Genomic DNA, 16,351 nt, shown 5'->3' with positions numbered 1-16,351 from the left:
GAGAGACGCAGGATAGGTGACATTCACGTTTGTTATGCTCTAGATATTCATCTGGTTGCGAGGGAGTTGCACAGGGGGCTCTCCACAGCTCTCGGATGGAGGAGAGGGAGATGGAAAGAAAGTAGATCGCCGTGCTGACTATTTATTTATTGTTAAATTTGATTTAACTTTGGTCTTCTAGGAACAACTGAGCCTTCCTAAGAAGTGGGTCAGCCGCTTGGCAGAGCAGCCTTGCCTGTAAACACAAACTGGAAAAATCAATCCCAGACCTGAGCCAAGGTGGATTAGACCAGCCTCGGGCTATAATTAGAAGCAACAATGAAAATTACATAGGCTAATTAGCAGCTCTCTGGCACAGAAATTAAAAGAATTTTTGCCGGAAGAGTGAAGAAAATCCAGGACAATAATTACTGATACTTATTCTTTCCCCCTCTTGTTTTAAATAAATCTTAAATCGTTAGCCTGTGTACTGTCTGTTGTTATTTAAGTCTTTTGGTCTTCTCTTAATTATATAATAACAGCCCATTTCTGCAAGGGGTGGATTTCAGCAGAGGGTGAAGCTCCAGTTATGACTATAACCCTGACAAAGCTTACTGCCTGAGGTAGCTGCTCTTCTGCATGATGTGGAATTGAAAAGCCTAATTGTTCACTTTTAATAGTGTGCAGATATTGTAGTTTTTTGAAGACCAGAATTGGCTTAGGTTTGTTTTCTCTCATGTATACAGTATAATAGAACAGGAACAACTGCACAATAAATACTAATTGCAGTAGCTAATCACATACAAATCTAAACTGGACAATGTTAATGAAACGTTTGTTCACAGCCTATAAATCACAAATGACACTATTCCCCCAGCTGTGTTTTAGAATAATTTTATTACAGATAATTGGCTTTGGAGATTAAATAAAGAGATTAATAAAGTTTTGGAACAAATTAATGAAATGCAAATAAGAAAGGATGTTCAATAAACATTTACAAGTTTGCACTTGGTATCAGTTTTTGGAATGAGGGAAAGTAATCCTACTACAATATTATGAGACACAGCTGACTGCAACAAAATAAGTCCTTTAGAATGCAAGGTTTTAGAACTTATTTTGCTGAAGACATTTTGGGCATCAGCAAATACATTTATAAGTGTGTGATTTGCAATACAAAGAAAACACTGTTAGATAATAAACAGAAAGGCATTAAAACGCAACATTAATTTTTAGTGCATATTAGGAACTAATTTTTGAGCATATGTTTGGATTTGTTGCATTTTTAATTGCTCTCCGTATTGTGTCCGTGGAAATGTTCTTATTTGAGGACTTGAGAATTCATGCCTACAGCCTTGTTTTAGTGGACGGAAGTCCTGCAGCATTCATTTTATCCCACAGAGGGCAGCAATGTATTCAGCTGAAATGCACCCTTAACCTTTTTTTCCTCTAAAAAACACTTATTTCAGCATTTTTTTCCATTAAAGAATTCTAAGCTACAATCCTCCATACGCAATATTTTAATTTGTAAATCAGATGTTTACCTCAAAGTGGTAAAGAAATAAGGCACTTATTCATACTCCCACTGAAAAAAAAATATTACTATGATAAAAACCTAATCAAAATACATTAGTTTCAAATAAAAAAAAACAAACAAACGATCCTGTAGCAGCAGAGAGCTGAGTGTTCTCCTGTCATGACTCACTGTGAGCTGGCCACCCAGGGCTATTTCTTCTTCTTTTTCTTCTTTCCTTTTTTCCCTTTTCCTTTGCCCTTCCCTTTCTTGGTCTGTCCTTCCTCCTCAGCGCCTCTCGCCGCTTTTGCTCTCTTCCTTCCCAGCGGCGTTTTAGCGTACCACACCTGGAATCACAGAGCAGCTCCACTCGCACACACAGCTTTTTTAAACCGTTTAGGCATTAGCATGAAAGGCAGAGCGGCACAGTGGCTCATTGCTGTCTCACAGTGCTGGGGCCTTGGTTTCAAATTCTGGGGTGCTGTCTGTGTGGAGTTTGTATGTTCTCCCCAGGTCTGCGGGGGTTTCCCTTGGATGTCTGGTTTCCTTGCACAATCCAAAGACAAACTGGTAGATTAACTGGCTTCTGCGAGACATGGCCCTGGTGAGAGTGTGTGCCTATCTGTGTGTCCTGTGGTGGAATAGCACCCTGTCAAAGGTGTATCTCGCCTTGTACCCACTGCTTTTTTGGATAGGCTATGGCTCCCACATGACCCTGTATTGGATAAAGATCTTAGGAAAAGGATGGATGGATGGATGTATACAGGTCATTTATTACAGGGATATTTTTTCAAGCAACACTGCTCTATATAAATTTCTTATATAACAACTGTTTCTTTCTGTTCTGCCTTAGTCTGAAAGTCAGCTATGAGCACAACTGCAGTATGGCTCTGAATAGCATCTATTCTGCTTTTGAAACCAGCGTGAAGGCAGACTAGGCATGTGGGAAGAGATCTCAGGGCACCCTCTCACTGCCTGTCCCTCTATCAAAGCCAAACTGGCAGCCGAGCCCATTTGGATTAAAAACCTTCTCTCAAGGAATGCCTGGCCCTGACAGCTACCACAGCTGCTTTTAGAACTGAGCCATCGATCATGTGAAACCAGGGAAAGGCTCCCACACAAAGGGCTTCGGAGATAAAAATGGAATGGTGCACCGGGAAGTGCAATTCATTTCTTAGAGACACCCAATGACCAAGCTGGCGATTGGTACAGCAATGCCTGGTGAAAAAGTAAGAGTGAACAGAGGTTCTGTTAATAATCAATCAACCTCAGGACTTGACACCACTACATACAAAACATACAGCTGTTAACAAATTTGTAACACTGTGCGCAAATAACAGGGTGTGCAAAGGTTTTTGTGAAAAAAACCCAGTATTGTGTTATTCCTAGCTGTGTGTTTATTCTGCTCTAAGTTTTTTAATATTAATTTATATTCCCAGTGAATTAGAATCTTATTAGCAGCATTAATGAAAATGTGGCTTTGTTTGAGAAGTTGTGCCTGAAAGCAATTGGTTTCGACATACTTTATTTCTATAGCTTCTGGGATCTGATTTGAGACAGGAATTTAGAAGGAGACCAAGCAGATGAAAGTTCAGAACAGTGCAGAAATGGCGAATAGGTTTCTGCCAGAAGGGTTAATCTGCCATCTAGTGGTACCAATTAATATGTCCTCCAGAAAACCACAAGTGCTTTTCATTTAATAATGGACCCAGACCCATGGAAAAAGTAGGGATCTCTTAATGCACCTTTCACAAATTTTCTAAGCTTGGCTATGTCATACTGCATACATATTTAATTATTACATACATTTAGCATCTTAATTGTATTTAATAATAATAGTTATTATAATTCTTGGTTACATAGTGCTTTTCTGGACACTCCACTCAAAGCGCTTTAAAGGTAATGGGGACTCCCTTCCACCATCACCAGTGTGCAGCCCCACCTGGATGATGCAACGGCAGCCATAGTGCTCCAGTACTCTCACCACACATCACCTCTCAGCGGGGAGGAGAACAGAGTAATGAAGTCAATTCAGAGAGGGGGATTATTAGGAGGCCATGATTGGTAAAGGCCAATGGGAAATTTGGCCAGGACGCCAGGGTTACACCCCTACTCTTTTTGAGAAACACCCTGGGATTTTTAATGACCACAGAGAGTCAGGACCCCGGTTTTACGTCTCATCTGAAAGACGGTGCCTTTTTAAAGTATAGTGTTCCCGTCACTATACTGGGGCATTAGAACCCACACAGACCGCAGGGTGAGCGCCCCCAGCTGGCCCCACTAACACCTCTTCCAGCTGCAACCTTAGTTTTTCCCAGGAGGTCTCCCATCCAGGTACTGACCATGATAATTAATCCATACTGGGATCCTAATAGATTATTTTTAGATTTTCCATCTCAGGAGTTCTCTCTAATTGTGTGTATAAAACAATGAAGCAAAGCCCAAGGCAGATGAGAGGCAAAGCAGCAGGCAAGACCATGGGAGAGACGAGACTGTGGAAGGAGTGTGGGGGGTGAGAATCAGGTTCTGCCCCGTTATGACTCCGCTCACCTTGAAGGTCTCCTCTTCCTCCTTGTAGACCGGGTCCTGCCTGGCCAGGGGGGCTACAAACTCCAGGGCCGCCAGCGGCCTCTTGCCCAGCTGCTGCAGGCGCCGCTCGTCCAGCACGGCCTGCACCGCCTGCAGGATGTGGCCCTGGGTGTAGCCATCAGTCACCTTGGCCAGGGAGCTGAGGTCCAGGCTGTTGGTCAGCTGGCCCCCGTGCTCCTGGATCACGTGTCTCCACAGCACTGCAGACAGAGCAGAGGGCAGCAGGGTGCTTACGGGGCTGGCACAGTCTTAAACAGCTTGAGTTTCAGCATCACAAAGATAACCACAGGAACTCAAAAGGTATTGCATTTTTAACAAGGTGGCTATTTCTGGAAAGCTTTTGACGAAGCTCAGTAGAGATAACCAATTGGCAACAAAAAGTAAAGCCATGAATTGCAGGAAAGTGAATCATTTTGAAGGGAGAACTGATTAATGGATAAAAATAAAGAGTACAAATAAGATGTGAATGCTAAAATCGGGCTGACATAAATAGTGGAGTGGATTTGTACTAGGACCACCTCTCTTCCTAATTTATAGTAATAATCTGGATTCTGTTATAGTTAATAAACAAAGCACGGTAGAAGCTGCAAAGGAAATTAAAAAAATATTTAGACAGAATTCAAGACTGAGCAAACACCTGGCAAGTTACATACAGTATAATGCAAACAAGTGCAGAGCATTAAATACAGGTAGCAAAAACTAAAAATGAGAAACACTGATGTTGAAGAAGCTACAGTACTTATGGAAAAGACTTGGGTGTTCACGCTGACACATCATTTTCATGTCCTAGGCAACACCGGGAAGCAATAAAAAGAAAAGCTGTTTATGTCCAATGTACTAGTAAAATGCCATTTAGAATGTCGTGTACAATTTTGGTGTCTACATTATAAAAGGACACTGCAGCATTGGAATCAGTTAAGAGCTAAGCACCCACGGATATTCCAGTACTACAAGGAGTATCCTAAACTGGCAGGCTGAAATGAGGGAACTTTATTCAAGCATTTAAAATTCTGAAGTTAACAATACAGAAAGACATCATGTATATACAAATATCTGTTAAATGAGCTACCAATTGACACAGACAAAATCCTAAGAATTCATTTTGAAAAGCAAATGGGATGTTAAACATTTTACAGTTTCATAGAAGAGAATTTGCATGCCACAAACCATTAGCATCCTTGTCGTGGCAACTAGCTCAGTGTTTCACTTTCTGAGTCAGTCTGTTCCTACACAGTACTTGATAAGAGTCTCACCACCCTGGTCACTGACCTCACACACGGCTCTCACCTAGCCTGGATGCGTAGTCTGGCCGGGGGATGAGGACAATTTTCTTGTAGACTTTACAGAAAGGCTTGAGATCGGCTTCGTAAGGCCGATGCGTTGTGCCCACAATGAGCACGCGGTCTTCAGGCTTGATGGACTTCAGGATTTTCGGGAGGTCTTTCTTCAGCCGCTTGGGTTCCATCTGAAGTGCAGGCGATGGATAAGAGAAAGTGTGTGAAACCTCAGAAACAAAAACCTGCTTTAGGACAAAACAAAAAACGACCTTTCTTGTTGTAAATGCTGTGAAACAGGAAGTGGGCAACTTTGGGTTGCAAAGGACACTCTGATGTTCATACCAATCTTCTCTTTAATTATTCATCAAATTATCTGGACAAGATTCAAATTATTCATTCAAATCACCTGCTTTTGAAGTTGCTATTTCAAAAGCACCTGCGGATCCAACAGGATTCTTCCCAAAAAGGATCCAAGCGCAAGTTAAATACCAAACAACCTTACCACAAGAGGGCAGTGTAACACAACTTTGGAGGTTTCATGACATTGTACCGTAAAACTGAAGAAATCAATGTTGCAAATCAGTAAAAAGTGAGGGTGGGACGGCGCTGTCTGAAAATGGACTGGTCAAGTGTGTTGAACTGCACTCATAGTGAATCTCTAAATTGACCTCCTGTCACAGCAGAAGCAGTGAGTTATTAGACGAGTGACAAAGTCTATAGAAACATTGTAACATACTTGCATCCACTTCTCAATGCAGTCCTGTAGGGCACTTGTTATCGGCTGTATGGGATAATCAACATTGAAAATTGTCCATCTGGACACAGCAGTACAAATTAAATCCAATCCCAGTTCCACACATCTAGGTGTCCTCTGTTTATTTCTCAGCTGAGCTCTCAGTTACTTGAGGAATTAATTGAAGTAGTTACTTACTTAATTACAACCTTTCAATCATTCGCGACTTCTGAAAAGACGCAGATAGAGGACAAGTGAAGAAATTTGGGTAACTACAGTCAGCAATTTTGGAGAAAGCTGAAAATGACTTGAAAGGTCCAATTTAGGAAACAATTACGTTAAATGAGGATCCAAACAAGAAACTGAGAACTCTGCAAAAATGTGAAGCAGAAGAAGCTGGCACCAGGAATGAGAAAGATGACAGAATGTTTTAATGCTATATTTTCTCAGCTGTAGTTAAGGGACAAAATCTTCACCCCCCTCTCTTAAGGTTTTAACCTAGTGCTTACAAAGATGGATTGCCCTAAAACAGCTCCCTCTTTGCCATCTCTGGAGCTTTCTTTCTTTGCAGTCATGGTGATACACTCTTGGGAAGTCACGTGAACATGGGCTGACATTCCCCCTCTGTCCTGGATTCTTGTTTGAACATGTTTTCTTGACATTCTGGTATCACATTCAGGATGATTCTGACATGTCTCATGTAACAGGAGCACTTTTCTGCACAAATACACATTTGACAGTGACTTCCAACACCCTGCCTCATCGTTGACTCACGCAATGTGCATGTTTGAGGCAAAGTTTGAGTAAACAGCGCTCTGAGGGTATAACAGAAGCCAGAAGGCACTTTTCTGTTTTGATCTTGTTAGATTAATGCTGTTCTGACACATGGGCAGCATGTGCTGTGGTCTCTGAAGAAATGATATCATGATAGGTCTAAAACACATTTTAACTTCAAGTGTCTTAGACTTCCAAATTAAACCACATCCCAATTTCCAAATCCCCACTCTAATTTAGCTTTTAAAGAGACCCAGTCTAAATCTAAACAGGCAGTAAATTTACATTTAAGTATGATTTTAATGAGGAGTCTGTTTCAAAATTGCATTGCATCCCAAATTATGAACCATTTCTTATAATTGAATGTTATAATGGCAGTTGTTTTTCATTCTCCACCAAAACAAACAGATTTCACATCTACAAATGGAAAACAATGTGTTTGCAAATGTAGTGCTGAGACAAACTGCCTAAATTTAGCAAGGAGGAGTAAGGTTGTCTGATAAGCCTACCTGCTTTGACAGAAAACATTTCAAATGAAGCATTTCACATAAAACTAATAAGCACTGCTATACTTTGGGGACTCTGTTTATTACAGATTCAAATACTACTTCAACGTGAGCTGTACCTAGATAAGTTTCTTCACAATTTCTTACATCAGCTGCAGTAGGTTCTCAGAAATAGAACTTATTAGGAGGAGAGACTGGAAGAAATTAAGTCTTAACTTAATGTCAAATGGAAAAAGTTAAGTTGAGGGATTTATGAAATTTTGGCACAGCAATGCATATTATATACATTGAGAGGCGAGTAAGAAATTAAATAGGGGAAAGAGAAATATAGAGTCAAAAGACAGATTTATGAATGCACAGATAGATTGAAACAAATGTGACTACCAAGTATACAAATGGGATTTTCACTATGAAATTGGAAGTTGCCTTCTATATAAAGCAATTTATTATTTGAACATAACTCAGTCTGCAGCTCATGTGCAAATACTTTTTTATTTGGGCGCACATGTTTGCCAGATATAACCATTGGCAAGAAATCTGCTCTATTTACTGTCAATACAAATGGCCTATTCAAGAGAACGTCTTGCTATCAATCCCCTCTTTGCTGCTGATATCATCTACCTCTGAAATGGGAGAGAAAACATCAACGCACAAGAGCAAAAGACAGAATGACTTCAGTAAAAACTGATAAGCAAACCAGGATGTTTCAAATTCTTTCAGTGCTAAGGACTTAAATTCTGGCAGGGAGAACAAAAGACAGAAGTATTTACAGGATAAAACAGAATCAGATTTTACAGGATTCCATTCACATGCATGAACAAGAAATTCTACTAGTGATAAACTGTTGAGGTGAGACTATATACTATAGGGTTTGTATTACATTTGAGGTTTTATGAAACACCATCAGCCTGACACCAAATATTAAACTTTTCCTTGGAAGTTATATGGGAATTAGAAGCACTTTTAAGTTCCAAAGACTACGTTCATCAATAAAAATAGGAGTACAGTGAAAAGCTGATACACTGAAATATTCAGCTTAACTCAACTCAACACAGCACAATGCCAGCGTTTAATATTAAAAGCATTCACTTACAGACTTTGACATGAGAACAGTGAGGTTCTTTATTTTTACATATTTAATGGTTAACTCATTTTTATTCAAAGGAGAGGGATGTCCCTTCATATTGTAGTAGTTCAATCTTTTCAAATTCTTTAGAGAATTATAAATGGAGCGGGCTTGAAACTTTAAGAAATGACCTTGAGATAGAAACCATGGGCTTTTTTCTTTATCTGAAATTGATTCATAACAGTAGGCTGAGAGGACGATTCAGACATGGCATCTTGAAACATTTATATATTCCTCAAGTCAAGTGTATAATTTTATCAATAAAAGCCCAATGTGAACCCTTCCACATGTGCCGTAAAGTAATCAAAGTGTGCCCACCTGTCAAGTACGTGAAGTATTTAAGCCAGACTTCAGTGGGTTGAGTATTGTGTCACAGATAATCTACAGTCAGTTGCACAGGAACAGGCGCTACAACGTTTTTGGCTAGATTGCCGAGAGCAGACTTCAACAAGGTGTTGACCAGATGTTTAAATTCTGTTTAAACTTCAATAAAGAAAATAGGCTTTACAGAAAACCACATCCATAAACCTAACATTAACATCTGAAATGTGTTGAATTAATTAAAATATTTTAAAGGAAGGAAAATACAGTTCGCATTGGCCACCACAAAAAGGGCCAATTAAGTGACAAGGTCCCAAATGTGCACTACTGAATATTAGGCAAAGTATAGCTGACACACTTCAGGAGTGTCTTTGAACTGCAAGTGGTCTATTTGTAATTGTTTAAACACAAGACATCTGGCAAAACTGCAAAAAAATTACTTTAGCTTTAGGCTACAACAACTGAGAGAAACCGTGCAATTGTGATTCTCTTACCTTACTATGAAGAGAAGGTGAGGGCCCTGCATTGTTTACGCAATACACATTGATAGAAGGGCGGCTAACAGGAATATACTGACTGCTCTGAGATGACAAAAGTAGGAATGATGATAAGGTGGCTGTATTTGCATTTTTAAGCATGGAAAAACATTAGCTCCTTGAAAGTCTAGTTTAAAGGTTGAATAGCCAGTGTCTCTAAAATAAATATTTTAGGTCCAGTTCTGTTACACTAAATTCCTCTTTGGGTATTATTAATTGCACGGTCAACTGCTGTAGAGAGATATGCGTCAATACCATGTCCAGACATATATTCGTAATTACATTTCTTGTACACCAAAAAGAATGTCTATTCAATTTTTCACACTTTGGGAAGCATTTCCAGTGAAATTAACTTTCAGCATCACCATTAATGGGGACTGGAAACCAGTCCAGAGCAGCTCTCATCCGTAAAATCTGAGGCATAAAGTCGGTGAAATCTTTGAAAAGGTCTTAGAAGCGTGAAGTTCATCTCCAAGCTAAACAATCAAGGCATAGACGTTCTTACAATGTCATGTTCTGAATGGAAACACGCTTTAAACAAAGCATTCTATGCAACAATAACTGCAGATTACAAGCAGCTAGTATTGAGAGTTGAGAGCTGAGAGCCTTTTTTGCCTAAAGAATTGACACTGATGAAGATGGATTGTCAAGACTTCATTACCACGTTAGTGTCCTACAACAACAAAGCACCATGAAATGAGCCATTAGCAGACGAATGGCTAATGGTAACTGACTGATTCAGATAACTACAGACAAAAAGAAAATCCCCTTTTGCCAGTCCTGAACAGGTTTAGCTCAGGACGTAATCCATGGCATGCAATCAGTCTTATCTTGTCAACATATTACTTGAAGAAACAATTATTAACCACTTATTCACATTCTTATAATTTGGCTCTATGCGTTTTAAAATGTGGTTTAGATTTAACATTTTATTCATTGTTACAATTGTAGTGTGGAATGTAGTGATTAAAGGTACTGTAATTGTAAAGGAGCTGCACTTTAAACTAGGGTTCAGTCTTTTTTTAAAACAAATGGCTTGCAGGTGTGTGTATAGTGATGGCTTTGTTAAAATTCCTAACTGGATGAAAGCAGTGCAATATGCTAACAGGGGCTACCTTCACAGTTTACATCAAAATTAATTACCAATGGAGTCAAGTGGGTGAGAGCATAAATCAGGGTCCAGATTTAAATCCAAACTTTGACCTTGCTGCCAGTACTAAATGGCAGCTTTTCAATGGGTGGACATAAGATGCTCTAGACAAAAAGGAAGCTATAGTCAAACAGTTTACACTTGGAAAATGGGTCAAAGTTACCGTGACAAGCATGCCCATCTAAATATGCAAATCGGTATATTTTCTATGCGTTCTTCAGAGCACAGATTAATTGTACAAATTCCTGAAACGATATCATTTTCTAAAAGGAGTCTTAGAGTCAAGTATGTAAAATAATGTATTATGAGGAAAGGATAGGAAGGAGCTAAACTACAAAGACAGACTACATTTATTTAACTGTCTAATAAATGCTGAAGGAATTTGGAATCAGTGTAGTGATATAAAAACTATAAAACACACAATGTAATGCTGTGTATGCAAATATAACAGAGGCTGGCTTTGCAAAACACCCAGCAAGGTTTTAAATTCCTTTATAAAATGTTTGTTTTAAAGGGATTTAAAATGCATTAAGCAATGTTTATTGCCCAATTAGCTAAACTGGCACATTTTCCAGCTTTTCCTTCAACCTAAAGAGGAGTAGGAGAAACTGTTGCACCACTTTAGCAAATTAAAGGTTTCCATGTAAATACTACTGTGAATTAAAACTTTTTTTTTCTTAATTAAGCATGGTGACTGTGTGTCATCTGTTACAACAAGAAAGAGTAGGCTTCTATGAAAGTTAATCTGTTTTTTTAACAGCAAAGCAGACGTTAATGAAGATGAAGTTTACATTCTATAAAATCTGAACTGTTTTTTTTTTAAATAAACTATAACAAGTGAATTATAAACAAAGACTGTGGATTTGTGCGAGTCTCATTGGAAGACGCCCTTTTGTGTGTAATACCATTGTTTATCCTACCTCTTTCTCAGGTTTCGGAACTTTTTTGTAAAAAGTTTTCTCAGCATCTCCAATCCATACCACTGAGGGCTGCAGCTGACGAGCCACCTGCAATATGGCCAGAGGAGGTCAGTTTATTTAAGCTTTAAAGCTCAGCTCAAAATCCTAAGCCTTGCCCTTAAGGTAATGCATAATAGGCCCAGTTAAGCAAAGCTGTTCAAAAGACTCATATACTGTATACGTAACCATATGAGTATAACAGACCAGTATGCAAAATGAATGAGAGAATTCATCTTCTCCAGTAAACCATTATAATTCACATGGCAACCCTTTTTAAAAAAAAAACAATCACCAATAAATTTTCGTCGCACCTACCTGACTTTTGCAATGCCAATTGTTTTTCATGTCCTGGCTTGTGGCTACTCTGTCATACCAGATAGAATGAGAAAGTGGAAGCAGACCCCACTTTGAGACACGTCTTTTAACATATCAGAAGCTACGCAGTCCCATAACCCAAGGTCCAGCACCAATTGGAGGAGAGGTGCACCCCTTAGCTAACAACAGCACATGCCTACAAGTGCTCTGGAGGCCTCAGGGCTCAGAATGTCTTTGAGAGCCCTGCTGTCTAGTCCCACCCTACCTTCCATTGTGGAACTTCGGCTCAGGGAATCCTGCTCATAGCCGGCTAGTGACTTGACCCAAGCTTAAACCTGAGATCAGGGAGCTCAATCTGCACTTGCACAACTACCTTTACCCTTGGGGCCACTCAGGGGGACTCTCCACTTGGGTCCTTGTGATCAGTGTGTACCATAAGGCCGCACTAGAATATTTACAGCCCTGCAGAAGTCTAATCACTGCCTCTTTACTTTGCCTGAATTCAACATAGAGAAGCATTTACAGAATACAGCATTATTCACTTAGACTGCAAAACACTGTGTTAAAGGTCAGCAGCATCTGGTGTGGTGCAGAAAAATCACATACAAATTACGTTCTCCAGAGAATGTAAGAAAGTGACACCCACACCACAAAGTATATACAAGTGCAGAAATTAATAGCATTCCAAAGCACTGATCTGAAAAATACAACAGTCACTTTCCATTAACAAAAATGAAATGCTTTTATATTTTGTCTCTACAGCTAATGAAATAATACTGGTAATGACCTCTTTATGACTGTTTCTGGAATGACTCTTTCACAAAGAAAATCAGCTTTCCTTTGGAAGGAGGTGGGAATGTTTGTGTGGCTGGGAATTCAGCCACATCTGAAGAAAAGGAAGAAGGAATCTGAAATCTGAGAAAGAGTGGTTGGGGAAAGAAAGAATCCTAAATCGTTGAACGACATGATCATCATTAATTTTACAAACATACTGTAGCAGATGAGGTGAATCAGCCAGTGATGACACAGTCCCAGTAGAAGTCATATTTGGAAAGTGACAGATGTGTTTGTTTGGCCCTTCATTTCAATCTATATTAAATAAGAAACCCAGACTGCAATCTAAGTTAATGTCAATCACATAATATTTTGTTATCGTTAAAGGGTGAGGGAAACAGTTTTAAATTATGAGTATCCGAGTTATATACTGCACTTAAAGTGACCCGAGCTGGCCGTGATACTATGGATGCCTATTCTGTCATTCTCCTGCAGACAGATACAGAAAACCACAAGGGACAAATAAAATAAAAGTAGTGATAAGAAGCTGTTCTTAATAAATGAGCCCGTTGAAATGGTAAGTTTTCACTCTGATGACAGATGTCACGGTAAAATTATTTTCTGGATGAGACACACCTGTTTCTACTCGAACAATGTGGACAGTGGACAGGCCTACTTGCTACTGCTGACCACTTTCTCGTATTTCTGCCTTGTGTCATGCCCCTGTATTCATAAATTGAGAGGTGTTGAAAGAAGAGCTTCTCCTGCAGCTCTGGTGCCCTGGTTTGACAAACAGCATATTATGACTAAAGCTACACTGTCACATTCTGTTTATTTTTTCAAGCCAGCGGCAAAGAAGTGTTTCTTTGGAAGATGAAGGCTTTTTTGTTTGCTCCCCAATCATTCAGAGGGGAACACAACATCTTGGCAATGATAAATCGCCGAGATGACAGACAAAAGAAAGGATATCCACACAACTGATGATTCATGGATGCAAGAAGTAAGGTGTTCATTAAGAGACCATGCTAAATCTATCAGTGGTCAGTCATATGTGTGCCTAGGGATATGACCATGAAAATCTAATATACACAGGCCTGAATGGATATGTTTTTTTTTTGTGCTTTCCAGATCTCATTCTGATCTCCTCTAACAGTGGGAATTTTTTACCCATTAGATGTGACAGAAATGACAAACTGGAAAATCATAAATATTTGCAGTGTGAAATGCTCACATCTGCAGTTCATGGTTTGAATTCCCCACTAGCACCTGCTTCACACATTTCAGAGCCTATCACAGACCAACATGAATATGCTTATCAGTCAGTACAACTAATCCAAAAATTTTTGTGAAAGAGAACTTAAACTAAATCTCTGCCAGCACACCTCATTTTTCTTTCTCAGCAAACGGAATTGATTTTATCTCTAAATAAATCTCTAGATAAATTGATGGTAACCGATGCAAAACCCAGAACTAAGTTACAAGACAAATGGACTGGTCTATTTCTTTTAGTGGTTGCTGCCTGTGTGAATATCCTACTGTCACATCACACAATTCTGTTTCTAAACAGAATCACAAACATTACCGTTTCACACCTATAAAAATATGACACAATAGAATGCATATAAAAGTCATGCTTCTATTTTTCTCTATATACTGTATCTACTACAGTAGATATAATGGTTTACACAAGGTATTATAATGCCTTACCGTCTTTCTTTGAGTGTTACAAATAAGGGATCTAATCCCAGCCAACCTGAAGGGTAATAGTTCTCAATTTAAAATAGTTTAATTGAATTTCTGGTTTTCTGAAGCCAATAATTTGCCTCAGGACCCTTTAAATAAGAAAAAAGTTCATATCGAAATCACTGTAATGAAGAAAACGGTCCCCACACACTAAAGGTTAAGAGTACCAATATAAATGTAGGAAAGTGGCATAAAGGTTCAGTTTTATGAGTAGGTCTGACCTGTCAAAGACCCTTCATACCTTGAACACCATGTGCAATATCATCTGCAGGCCGCTCCTGCCTGGGTATTTCCCAGCGAGGTTGCCCGGAGAAAGGTTGAAGAGGTTGGCGCCAGTTTCAGTGCAGAGGGCGTGGACTAGCATTCTCTTGCCCACCCCAGCAGGGCCGGCCAGCAGCAGTGTCTTCAGCAAAGGCGCTTTCTCGTGGACAGCCTGGGAACCTTTCACAAGCACACAGTGAGGACAAGGGCAACTTACGCAATGAGGAAAGAACAGAGCTTCTTCTTGAAATCAACTTAAAACAGTACAAAATATGCAAAGAGAGCTACACTAAGATACTATTTAAACTATTACTCCTTCTCTTATTAATGCTACTAATTTGTCTTGGGTTCAAAGGCTGCTAAAAATAACTTAATATTATTTTCCTATAATTTAACATAATGTGTTCTTCATATTAAAGCCACAGATTAAAATTTTGTTTCGCCTATAAAATACAGAATTGTACATTAAAAAAGCTTTTTATAACTACCAGAGAAATGTAAGGTGGGAGCGAACTATCTAATATAAATAACTCTAAATGTACTATTATGCTCTAATTAATCGAACTGATGGCCGGGCCAACATAAAAAACCCAAATGAGGCACAATACATTAAAGAACAAAAGATTAATTGGCATACACCTTTAGCACACAGCATTGTGTCTAATCAGATGTTTATTCTGCTAAATTAAATACTGGACGGATGCCAGGAAATAACATTCATTAAGAGCGTGAGACTGCACACATGCACCTCATCATCTGGGTCCAGAAACCCGGAGCAGGTGCAACATTATTTTTAATTAAAAAAAGGTTCCTAGCATATTGCTGTTGTATTATTAATTTTATGCAATTAATTAGAAATGTGTGTTTCCCAGATTTTCCTGAGAGCACAGGTGAACTCTAAGCACTGTGCTGTTGGTACATTATCATAATACTGTATGTGGCTTAAATCCTGTGTTTGCCATTCAACTTGTCTAGAATCACTTGAGATTTTCATAAGCAAGGAGCTTATTTTGACTTTGCAAAGGCATGAACAAGAGTAGAGATTAAAGTTGAGAGCTGTGTCAGCAAGTATGAGCTGGAAAGAAACAAGTACAGGATAATTTTACAGTGAGAGAAGAAAATAATAACTTATTTTGTCGTAGGAGCCTTATGCCTAAATGTTTTTTTACATTTCAGTGCAGAATTAACTTGTACTTGTTTCTTCATAAGCAGGAGTAAGAAGTGTTTATATATTAGAACTAAGTACACTTGTCAAGGTATAATGTCCTGCACAGGGAGCAACTGCTAAGGCTTTTTTTTGTGGTTTAATGTATGTATGTAATGCTTTTTATTACCTTCTGGATGTGAATGAATTTTCCTTGACAGGGTATTGAGATGTTATTCTCCTATCCAAACAAGCAATAAAAGAAGCATTGTACTGAATATTCCTATTGGAAAAAAGTGAGTTTTTCTAATAAACGATACACTTTAGATTGAGGGCATTATATTGTGTGCTGTACTATTGTGTGCAGCCATGAGAACTTCCTCAGGAATACATTTCTTTTTTTTTCTTCTGCCGAGAAGCCTCGTTCTGCATGTTGGTTAAAAGCAGCCTTTTCTCTAGATTATGAGACGTGTTTAAACCTTGGCCTCCATTCACTTGAAGATACAGATAACCTCCATGAAATGTGAAATCAGCCCTGCAGGAGAACGCCCTTCACACCACTGTGTACTTTGGCCTGTTTGCCTCAGAGATAGCAAGTGCACCATGTAAAAGGTTTCTTTCTGAGACAAGTCAAAGTATTTTCCTTCAAATTTG

General features: G+C 39.0%; 1 protein-coding gene across 3 annotated transcripts in view; it reads right to left on the bottom strand.

Annotated features, from left to right (window-relative positions):
- Nucleotides 1-859: 859 nt before the first annotated feature.
- The window catches only part of drc11 (dynein regulatory complex subunit 11), a 56,082-nt gene continuing 40,590 nt past the window's right edge, over nt 860-16,351 (bottom strand). For 2 of the 3 annotated variants that reach the window (XM_088605695.1, XM_088605697.1), the window contains exons 16-20: nt 14,534-14,733; nt 11,422-11,508; nt 5,366-5,543; nt 4,040-4,278; nt 860-1,836 (exon numbers count right to left, since the gene is read on the bottom strand). In XM_088605695.1, the coding sequence (XP_088461821.1) occupies nt 1,702-1,836; nt 4,040-4,278; nt 5,366-5,543; nt 11,422-11,508; nt 14,534-14,733 (839 nt within the window). In that variant the 3' untranslated portion in view covers nt 860-1,701. The remainder of the gene's footprint in view (nt 1,837-4,039; nt 4,279-5,365; nt 5,544-11,421; nt 11,509-14,533; nt 14,734-16,351) is intronic. The other variant, XM_088605696.1, reaches the window with a different exon arrangement.

Source organism: Lepisosteus platostomus, chromosome 14 (genome assembly GCF_059453375.1).
Source record: "Lepisosteus platostomus isolate fLepPlt1 chromosome 14, fLepPlt1.hap1, whole genome shotgun sequence".
NCBI lineage: Eukaryota > Metazoa > Chordata > Actinopteri > Semionotiformes > Lepisosteidae > Lepisosteus > Lepisosteus platostomus.
This window is presented reverse-complemented; position numbering and strand designations above follow the sequence as displayed.